This window comes from Branchiostoma belcheri, unplaced genomic scaffold (genome assembly GCF_001625305.1).
Source record: "Branchiostoma belcheri isolate BF01 breed outbred unplaced genomic scaffold, Haploidv18h27 scaffold46, whole genome shotgun sequence".
Taxonomy (NCBI): Eukaryota; Metazoa; Chordata; class Leptocardii; order Amphioxiformes; family Branchiostomatidae; genus Branchiostoma; species Branchiostoma belcheri.
The window spans coordinates 192775-204243 of record NW_017804087.1 but is presented as its reverse complement, the minus strand read 5'-3'; the positions used below and the strand labels follow the sequence as shown (position 1 = coordinate 204243).

At 41.3% G+C, this 11469-nt stretch overlaps 1 protein-coding gene across 3 annotated transcripts in view; it reads left to right on the top strand.

The window, feature by feature from the left end:
- Window positions 1-11469, top strand: part of LOC109479038 (retinoic acid receptor alpha-like) — a 145997-nt gene that overhangs the window by 108240 nt on the left and 26288 nt on the right. The window contains exon 1 of one of the 3 annotated variants that reach the window (XM_019780880.1): window positions 8179-8284. The exons of the other annotated variants lie outside the window; for them this stretch is intronic. Coding sequence (XP_019636439.1) covers window positions 8179-8284 — 106 coding nt within the window. Of the gene's footprint in view, window positions 1-8178; window positions 8285-11469 lie in introns of those variants that run through there. 3 annotated transcript variants of the gene reach the window in all.

The following is an 11469-nucleotide window of genomic DNA, read 5'->3' as shown; positions in this document are numbered from 1 at the left end:
ACTGTACGATATTTACCGGGGGGGAGGGCTGGTGCAAAATGGTCCGGTAAAAAATTTTTTCCATGGCCCTCCCCCCGGCTCAAAATTTTTTTCAATGGCCCTCCCCCCGGCTCAAAATTTTTTTCAATGGCCCTCCCCCACCCCAAAAAATTTTTCGGTGGCCCTCCCCCCCCATTTTTCCAGTCCATGTCTCTTTCTCCCTCCGTAAATTCCCGATTAAAGTACGCACCCCCGATTTGGGGCTGGTGGGAGACAAATATTCCCGTCTAAAACGTAAAATGGAAAAACTCCAATTAAGTACGCACCCCTTCTACGCACGGCCGGTACCACAGTGAACATGTAGTATATGACAGTTCGTTGTTCCAAACAAATTTAAAATTGTTAAAAACTAGATTTATGCCGTGTACTACGTGATGGTATGGTAACGTAGCGGGAAACGTTTCAAGTTCGTTTTGTTTTTCACCGCCGGCCGCAGCCGACTTGCAAGACGTCACCACCGCATCGAAAGGTAAGGCAAGTGCGGCGAAACGCACAGATTTGGATCCAGCTTTGGAGTGTTGGTGTCTTGGTGATCAAGCAAGCAATGGTCAATAACGATTCGTGAAAAAAAGACAATATTTAAATATCGATTTTATCGGTAACGAGGGGGGGTACTTGAATGTTGATGCACAAGTACGTAGCTTTAATGTTTTTAATACGAAATGCGCCGAACACTTCTTTAATAGCGCCCGCGCGATTGACCCATGGAGAGCAACAATTATACAGGCGGAGAACTGGGCGGAGTATTTGGGTGTTGAGGTGCTACCGAATTTAAAATTTGACACCGAAACCAATTAACACAACAACAATAGACTACTGGGATCAATGGGACTTTCGATTCCGAACAGGAGAAAGTGACAAGTTTGACTGCGTTTCAAGTAATCTCTCGTTATGTGATAGATGTTTTTGTCACAAAATCAAAGGAATAAACACTATTAATTTGTACTCCGTAAAACTTATAAGTACAGTCTGTTCAGAGGAAAGAAAGACTTCCTTCTCGGGGTCCATGTTCTGGAAAGCTGTCCTCAGCGCTGCGCATGCCACGGCCCTCTCTGTGTTCTTCAGCTGTAGGTGTACTTTGCCTGTCGGCGCGCCAAACACCCCACCCACCGGCCGGGCGGTAAGATTTCATCAAAGGCTACATTTTAAAGTTAACTCCGTCCCTATCATTGTAGCTTGCCGAACAGACGAGTAGGAGTACATCTAGCTGGAATTTTCACGTCGTACTGGCTGGTGTAGCCCGCTACAAAGTAATTTTCTGTGGCATTTATCAAGATTTAAAAATATTTGTGATACGAAGTGAAACATGGTTAACAATTTCTGAACCTTTGAAACGACGTGGGCATAATCTTTGTTGAAGATTCCTGAGTTGAACTGAAGCCGGAAGTGTATTGGAAATGATGGCCATCAGTCGAGGCACAACTGTTATGTTATCACATGTTACGTTACGACGATCAAGAACGTTCACGGCTTGCGGACCATTTCAAATATTACCACTCATAAACCCTACAATTGTAATATAATTGTGTACTTATATTTTTGCCGGGGTTCCACTGAGATCGGCGCCGGCTAGCTGGGGAACGATCCTGTCGGCATGACAAAGCGTCGGGTGTCATTGCCAGAGACCTACATTTTCTTACCGTGGGTGACTTGACTTCTTCTTTTACCGCAACTTGGTGTCAATATCGACGATAGTCACAGGAAATATGTTCATTTATTGAAGTTTAACTTTATTTCCACTCGTCAATATTTTTATCAAAACATGCTATGGACGATCGATGTTCCAAGCTCACCGTGCTGGTGTTCCGCTATATTCCTGGGTCGTCCACGGATTTGTCGGCGGAAAACTCAAATAAAGTACGCACCGCGACTTTGGCGACGGCCCGAGACACTTCTGGGATTTTGAAAAATGTAAAAAGTGCGTACTATATTCGGGAATTTACGGCGTATTTCTTGTAATTCGGTACAACGCGACGCCATATTTTACAAAAGTTTTTCGGTGGCCCTCCCCCCCAGGCCGATTTTTTTTTCGATGGCCTCCCCCCGGCTCAAAATTTTTTCCATGGCCCTCCCCCCAGGCCAAAATATTTTCAATGGCCCTCCCCCCCAGTGCACCAGCCCTCCCCCCCCGGTAAATATCGTACAGTCCCTTATCAAGATAATGAAAGGTAGACTAACACAGGACAGGAGAGTAAGCAAATATCTGTTCGGGGAAAGTTTGCCAAGCTATTGGGAGAGGGAGGGAGAGACTTTGTGCTTTAATATTATTTACTTAGAGATGAAAAAGGACTTTTTGGTCCGTCGAGGTATCAATTATCAAGTGATACCCAAACTGACAGGTGTCTAACAATCTTACAGCCCGTAAAGCTTTTCTTTCCTAGTCAATTATTCATTATACCTTTAAGGGATAATAACTGTATATTGGTTTTAAAAGCACATTTGCATTGATAAGTCATTGGAATATGAATTTATGCTGCGTAAATATTTTTTTGCTGTTATGATGCCACTTGAAATTTCTCTCTTGTTTTCAAGACAAACACAACCATGTATCAGATTTCACGACAATATCTTTTGGAAACAAGAATGAAAAGAACCAGACAGGAAAAAAATGATTCAGCTGATGATAGCTGAGTATTTAGATTCTACATTGTACTTCAAAAGTTTGACTAACTATCAAAAGTTACCGTAGGTCCACTATCTTGGACAAGATGAAGATTTTTTCAAGTATCCACAAATTGGAACACTTGAGGAAGGCATTGTCTAAGATGATGCAATCGTGTCTTGTGGTGTTGCAAGAAGACACCCTGCTTCAGTCATAGATCCTATCTCTCCAGCCCCACATCAGAAGCCACCTGCCACTCAGCCAGGAGTTGTTTGTGATTTCTGATGGCGTCTGGCCAGGGTGTGTAAACGTGAGCAACCGAACGTGTTTACTCCGGTCTCTCCGCCTGTCACATTAAGGACTTGTAAGAACCAGTTCCAGAGCACCAACAACGGGCTCGAGTGTGGGCAAAAATGTACGCGTGTTTTCAGCTTGGAAAAGCAGCTGTGACTGTGGTATTTTGTACTTTGCATGAAGCACATTTTCCTCATGAGTTCACAGAGACATTAGAAGAGACAAGCATACTGTAATTCCCGATTTTTTTGCAGTACTTTTATGTTTGCAGTTTTCATGGTCACTTCTGCATCGCAAACTTATCATTACCAATAACATATAATTTGCCAACTTTCTTTTTCCTGCACCTGCCACCACCGTGAACATACAGTTCTGTGAACGCCTCCATTTTTCTCCAGACTGCAAACTTTTGCTATCGTGAACATAAAGTGGATTACAGTAGTTTAAGACTTGTTGCAGATGGAGAAACTTCAGCATGTACATACAAACTTTAAAAGGCCTAAGAAAGTTATACAATAAGACATGTTTCTTTCATTCCTGCCAAACATTTCCCTGTGTTCGATTTCTTGGTAGACTTCCATGGAGTAGTTTACCAAATCCCAGATATTGTGTAAATCCTCTCGAGCGGGTTTTCCTAAAAAAGGATCCAATCCTTCTGTGTATGCTTCTCTAAATCTGGGCTTCACAGTACTAGCAGGTAAAGCTGCTATGCTTTGTGGGCTTTGTAGTCACTCTGCCAACAGTTTGATTCTTCCTCTGAGAAATAGCTTGCCAGCAAGTTTTCTGAAATATATGCTTCACAAAACTTGTCTGTTGTATGGTGTTGTGAGATTCCGATTTGAACACTTGGCAAAGTTTTCTCCAAGTTCTCTAAGCTGTCTTTTAACTCATGATACTACATGTAGTTTGATCTGAATTAGATTTTATTTGTGTCAAAGGCCAAGAATAGTCCTGACCTGCATGCTATGTATGTCTCAAATTCTGGACCAGACAAAAATACCAGGAGCATAGGAGGCCCACTGGGGGTAAATGTTAACTCTTTCTTTTTAAATACTCTCACAAAACTTTACTCCTATTATATCGACTCACAAATTAATGATACAGGTAGTGTAGTAATAAAGGGTAACTTATATTGCTTTCATAATTGAAGGTACAGTATTAGCAATGTTAGTGTACTACTATCTTTATACCTTAATTATCAAAGAGGTTGATCAAACATACGGTTGTTAGGATGATAGAAATGATTATCTTTTTTATTGGAAACCATAGGAGACATGCTAGAGGTGCATCTCTGTTGGTGGTATTTTGTGTACTGTATTAGATAGCTGCTGCCAGTAGTAACAGAAGCCAGTGTTTTAAGCCCATCCACCCACACATGTACATTAAGCATGAGTGGAAATCCTCCTTAAGTCAACAAGAGGCCCAGGATCAGCTCAGGGATTAGGGGCACTGTTCAATGTTTGTCTGAGATTAGTGTCAAAATTGGGGTTATGTTTCATGCTTTTTTATTGGATGGGATAAATTGGAACATGCAGGACATTGTTTCCATAATAAGATAGGTACATATGCCCTACATACATGTACAGCACTGTAGCTATTGTATTTAATTAGTATATATGCTGCATCCATTGCACAAGTGCACAAGTTCAATTGAATTAGCCAAAGAAATTCCCTTTCTCTTTTCAGTAACTACATGTACAATGGTCATTTGACGATGGTACAGTATATATATACTGTACAACATCCATCCTAGTTCTGTGACAATAGTCTAGGTTTTGAATTCTCAACCCTCTGATCTTGAAGCAGTATTGCTGACCAGCAGGCTACACTGTATTGTACAACATACTTTAAAAGTGTAGCAGTGAATTGAAGAGAAAAGGCTAGAGATTGGATTTGTGTGTAGATTTGTGTCCAGTTCGTTCTCCTTTATGTCTTCTATTTATTCCTGTCAACATTTTTTCCCTGCTACTATTAGTCCAGAGATATCCAATTTCAAAGCTGCTCTTCTGCTAAATTGCAGTGTCTTTATTAGACTCAGAGTTGGATATTTGCTGTCCAGATTACACCTTACCTAACAGGTGTGCCGAGCTCTGAGTAAATTTGTCTCTCATACGAGCAGGGATTGCCCAATAGATTAATTGGTCGTCACCGCAGAGAGTGTTTGACTTCTTTCAAAGTCTGGCCGCCTTTTGTAAATGCGAAACTACACACACACACCTATGTACTGTTTACCAGTACTGTATTGCAGTGTGTAACGTTGTCAAGTGGTATATTGTGCCTCTCAAGTCAAAAATTGCTGACATGGCTTTTTTTTTAAAGCCACCTGCTGTTGTTTTATTTTATGTCTTTTATCAGAAGAAATTGTGTAGTGGTAAACAGTATTCTCGAGTGGATAAAAGCTGATAAAATGGGTAAGTTTGGAAGTAAAGTCCGTGGGTTGGTATTAGGGACAGATAAGCATGCGGAGAGTAGCTGAGAGGCATGTGGGATAAGTGTGGAGTTGGTGTTCTGTGCTCTGTGCAGTCTTATTTGTTTGACAGGAGGTATGCCTGGAGGGAGGGGAGTGGGACCACTGGGTAAACTGTTCCTTTGCTCTGGGCAAAGGTTACATTTATCACTATCTAAGTGACTGGAGATTTCAGCCATAGTTAGGCTGGAGTGGGCTTTCCTAATTCTTAGTGTAGGTTGTATTTGTTGGGATGGCAGGATACAGTTTTACAGAAATACTATGAGTATGTACTACATGTACATGTATTTCCTGAAAATATTCATGATGGGAATTTTGTATTGGAGACTCAAGTCACAACCTTTCCTCCGTGTTAGTTTTTTTACAAATTTTCAAATTAGATTTTAGAGCAAAGAATCAAAATACAGACCTATTAAAATATGACTAGCTTCAAAGGTTGACTCATGATGGACTTTTGATGATTCAAAACAAGTTTGAAGACTAATCTTGAAAAGTTTCTAAAAATGGAAAACATAAAATTTTTGATAACTTTTAGCCTTACTACATTAGGCTCCTAGCAGCCCTTCCATAGATCAGGCACTTAGAGTAGGCCCCAACAATGAGAGGTTGTTTGGCCATTGCAAGTTTCAGTTTGAAAGCTTGGCATTTGAAGTGGTAACGTATGGATCCTTGCATTTTAGCCAAGCAAATTTCTTTGACATTTGGACCAGAAAATTTTCTGGTCCGTCAATTTTCAGGCATGGCTGCTTTCGGGTTGTGTAGCGGAAATAGCAAGATGTCACATGAAATCATTTTTCAATATGTTGTGATTCTGGTAACATTTGTGGGGTGTCAGCCTGTCCTTGGAGGACACTGTTCCAAAGTTCATGGTCGTACGATTCATTCCACAAATATTTGCTGATATTCACGATAAAGTGGCCTGGACAGGTTTAGACCGAATTACACATGCTTTTCCTGTAAACTTTATAAGGACTGTAGGTGCCATTTTCATAGACCATTTGTCATTATCACACACTTGTCAATGAAGGCTCTAAATGCAAGTGTCATCTTGTTGACAGTGTCTGGGGTGGTTGTTGGCTCCGCCCCCAACAAATGATTGACAGACAGAGGCAAATGGACATTGACAGAATCACAAAGTGCATTACTCTTTGCTGTGCCATGGGCAAGGTTTCTTGTCAAAGCCAAACCATGAGTTAACAAGGGTGTTTGATGGTGTGCTACACAGGAAAGGTCAATCTGCCCTCTGTGTTTATTTCATACATGTATATTTTATAGGTAAAGATTTACACATATAGAGCGAGTGAAGAGTACATTTTTTCATGGACTGATGGAGTTGTAGTTGAAAAGTTGGCTCATCACTGAGGCAAGTGTATGAAGATCAAAATCTAATTAGCCAGCCTAAAAATGAATTATGTTGTACATAATATAATATTTTATTGGCCAGTCTAATTGCATAATAACAAATTTTGTTAGGCTGTTTTCCCCATCAATCATTTCTTCAAAGTACTAGTAATTGCTTTAGAGATATACATTATCATCAGATGCAAACTGTCACTCTATGTGTGGGTGTACTCTAACATTCTAAAGCAACATACCCCAACTATGCAAGCAGGATTGGTACATAGAATCTGGAGCTAATATGGCTGCCCAGTCATCCAATCCTCTTGTGCAAATAAAGTACCACACCCCTGATCCTTGTTGCAGTGGCCAGACCAGTCTCAGATATCACACAACACATGTGTGGGCATCCAGCTGACACTGTGTTCTTTATCAGTAGTAATGCCTTCTGTTACATTTTACATTTGATCAAAGATACAACTGTTACAGATCAATTGATTCATGTCTAAGGACAGTATTGTTGCCTGTAAAGCACACATAGTATGAAATGTTAGGTATGAACATGATTAGACATTTAGTGTATGGGGAGGGGGGCTAAACAAATTCCTGAAACCTAAAATAATCAGAATAGATGCCAATAGAGTCTATGAACATATTTTGTAATTTTTTCATGGTCAGTTCTGACTCAAATGCCTTTAGGTTAATACGGCACTAAATATAGCAGGAAAGCATGTATATTGCTCATTGAAGGTTTGACCTGTTAATGTTATATTACCTACACCACGATAGGCCAACCTGTGAATGATCACTCATATTTCGCACAAGCCGAAGCGAAGAAGGGGATCGAAACAGACTGGAATCCTTCTGTTGGCCATGGAATTATCTTATTTCTTGCTTACTAGTAAACTTCCTGCTATAAAACCAAAACCAGAAGAAGTCCTGATACCAATCTGTTGTAGTTGTTCTGGAGTGTTTTCCTGTTTGCGCTGGAACAGCAGTGTGTGGTTTACTAGGCTATATTTAAACTGTGGTTACCAAGCTTGCCCATCACCAAGAACTGTCAGCCCCTCTGATGGACAAGGTATGTGGGGAGGGGGGTATGACAGCCCCCAAACAAAAGTGATTAATTCTCATATTTACCTACCCTTTGTAACACCCTTCTTTGCTAATAGTTATTTTCGGATATCCAATTGAGTATTTTGCAACAGGTAGAATTGTAATGGGGACAAAAGAAAGAGTTTTATTGCGCGCGGACCTCCCCGTGGAAATGTGGTACAGCCCAGTTTGCATACTAAAGCCCTCCTCGTTGGCCTGGGTTCAGTCAGAGTTCAGCAAGTGAACTTTCCACCTGGGTCCTGGGCGGCTGGGTTTGACACATATCTATCAGGCTCCTGGAGTTGCTTCTGTTGGTCACATTGTGCCCAAACTGTAGTCCAACATGTGGGAGGATGGATCCATGTCCCATGGAGAGAAGCTACTGCCCCGCCTGGCACGTGCTTGGGAGGCAAACATCGCTGAAGTTTTCTGGCAGACCCACCATGCAGGTTAGCTAGCTCTTACTCAACACCCCCTACCCACTCTGGGTGGGCTGAGGGTTCTTTCCTGTACACCAGTGCTCGCTTCCGCTGTCTTTCCTGCCTTCTTTGTCTTTGACCATGTGCTAAGGCAGGCAATTTGCTGCCATCCCACAGTGTTGATACAGGGCTGTGGGGACAGTTTGCGGAGAAATTCCTAGCCGTGGGACAAGTATGTGGATCTAATATGGTTCCTGGCTGTAGGGATTGACCTATTTTTATATGGGCCCTGTTGTGTAAGGAGTTTCTTTTTGCCTGTTATGTGGTTTGCTATGAGACTTTTTGTAGTTGGCAGGGTTTAATGTGTTGTTTTGGCTGTAAGCCAAGATTGGGAAGGATTGTTTTGGAGGGAAAGAAGTTTGGGAGCTGTAACAGGGTCTTTTGTGTGGAGATTTATATCATGGCAAACCAAGAATTGCACAATTTGTCTGTTTGTGTTGGAGTAGTGCTAAACTCTGATTTATTTGGCTGGATTCATGTGTGTGTATTGTCGGGCTTGGTTTAGCGACTGCAGCTTAGACTGCAGATTTGTGGGGAGAAATTTGCAAGTGAAAAAGACCCTCAGAAAGAGAAAAGATAAAGGAATTTCACCATTGTGATTCTCTCACCGCCCAGACAACAACTGTTTAGGGCATGCAACAACCATTCCGAGTTGGTCGAAAACTTGACAGAAATTCTGTTAGATATCCGGTTTGTCACTGTAAGTACGGTTGATACGTTGAGGCTCACACTCATGAATGACACAACGATCTTTATAATTGGTCCAAATTGAAAAGGGAATGCTCCCAGTTTTCAACAGGATGTGGAGAGGGCCTGGGGCACGTGAGTCGGGGCACAGTCAGCCAACCGTCCCGCCCGACACCTGATCTGTACAGGTGTGCTGGCGCACTGGCTGGGAAAACAACACCTCCAACTCTGTTTACCTTCCAGTCACACTGCTCCAGCTCTCGGAAAATTACCTGCAAGCATGCAGCCACTGTAGATTAAGCTGATAATCAACGCCATTTGCAGTTGATTGACAACATGAATATGAATACAGCATATCATTAGCTCCAAGCTGTCAAACTGTAAGAAAACTTCCCCAAGGGTAAAGAAAATCCAGGTGTCGAGTTGCAGTTAGCCTTGACTCAGCCCTGGGCTTTGGACAACAAGCAAGCCAGACGGCATTAGCATTTGTTTGGAGTCGTGAAAAGCCTTAAAAACAACAATGGAAATGGAGAGAAGATGAGAAAACACAGACTACTTAAACCTTTGTGAGGCACAGAGACAATTCCATCCGTCAAATTGGCTCTAAATTATTCAGACTGTATATAGGGTTACACCGTGCTTGTTACAACAAAAACAAGGAACTTTTATGAGCCCATGTTGTTGTGATACCAGTTGCATGCAACTTGAACTTTATCAGGACTACTATCAGAAATAACAGATGAATCAACTGTCTTTCTGCATTGTTCTTGGTTGTTCCTAGCTAAAATCTAAGTACGGTACAAACATACTAGTACTCTAGGAAAAATCCTTTCTGCAGAGATAAATAAAAATGAATGGTTCTTGGCATGTCATGGAGATTGTTGGCCAGAACCAGTGATCCTGCCAGCATCTGTCTTTGTCATTTGACGTCCTTTTCCCACTAATTACAGACAAAAATTGTCCCTATTTCATCATATTTGATGGTCAAAAATCAGCATGTAAAGAGGTGCAAAGAAATGCCATAAGGTTAGTCTACCAGCAAAATTTGCCCCTCAAAATGCAGTATAGCGTAAGCGTTTTAGAGGGTCCAGATTTCAAAATTTTCCAACGAGAGTGAGCATTTGTGAAAGAAAGCCATGGTGGCTCACGTATACTGCTCCAAACAGTAAAGCCATACTAAGGCGAGGGAAAATACATCTGTTTGCCCCATAACCGTAATCATCCACAAATTTAGTAAGCTTTCAGTGAAGCTTTCCATCAGTACAAAGTACAGTAGACTTGGCGTTGATGGGTACATTATCGATACGTGATGGACGAGGCAGTCTATACCTGCCCTTCTCCGACCATATTTCACCATATGTCTTCATTTGTCAGAATCTATGGCCTGGCCATTCAAACTTGGCATGGCATCAAGTGGTTTGTTTTCCAGTAGCTTCTGTCTGACAGCTCTGTCAGCTGATGGGCACATCTTCAAACACTCGGATCTTCTTTTGGAGTCTTGAGAAACAGCTGAACACTTCTAAGTTCTTGTATCTTATAAAAGGAAAGGCAACCATGGCTTTACATGTTACGTTGAACAATGATTAGTTCTATGAACAAGTATCCAATGTGTATATCAAGAGAGACATAAAATACAAGAAAAAACAGTTATTTACTAATTTAGTATACATAGTGGTATGCTATATTTGATATTGTGAATATTAACCAGAGCCAATTTAAGCTCTATACAAGACTATTACTGGAGCAGTTTTAATGCCAAAGCCCTAATTTATTATTCTGTGTAAATACAGAACAGTGAGTATGTTTGCTATAAATGTGTGCTTGTGTCCATCAAGTCAGGTCCTGTTTAGACTAGCATGGATAAAGTGTTCTGGAGCAGACATGTTTTTGGAGTTGAGGTCTGCACTGACAATGTTCAGAATGTTGAGACTCTGGTCTTGTTTGTAGAGGTAAGAAATTGGCTCTAAGCAGTTGCAAGGACAAACGTGTATGTACAACGGAAACTGCCCTAGAAATGGATCAAGGTCTGTCAAAGCTGCAAGGTTGAATTGTTGACATACAGTTTTATATAAACCAGAAGTTTCAAACTTTGATTTCCATTCAGTTTGTATGATAGTTTTCTGAAACAAACAACCATGCCGTGCCATGTACCACCCACAGAACTTCATTAAAAGTTCAAGAGCCACTTCGGTTATCTGTGTTTTCAAGTAATTCTAATTTAGGCAGTGTTTTCTGCAGCATGCCTGCAGAAAGCTGTTCTGCGAACAGAGGTGAAGTGAGTGAACTGGCTGGTATGATATGAAGGATTGTGTGGTTCCAGTGGCACTGAAACTGTCAGGCTTTCTCATGTACAGATGATCCTAGCCAGGCAGCCAGGAATGCTTACATCTGATAACAACCTTCATTTTATAAAAGGCAGGCCCTTTTTTCTTTGCATGGAGAGGAAGTAGCTATTTTGCTGCTGTTTG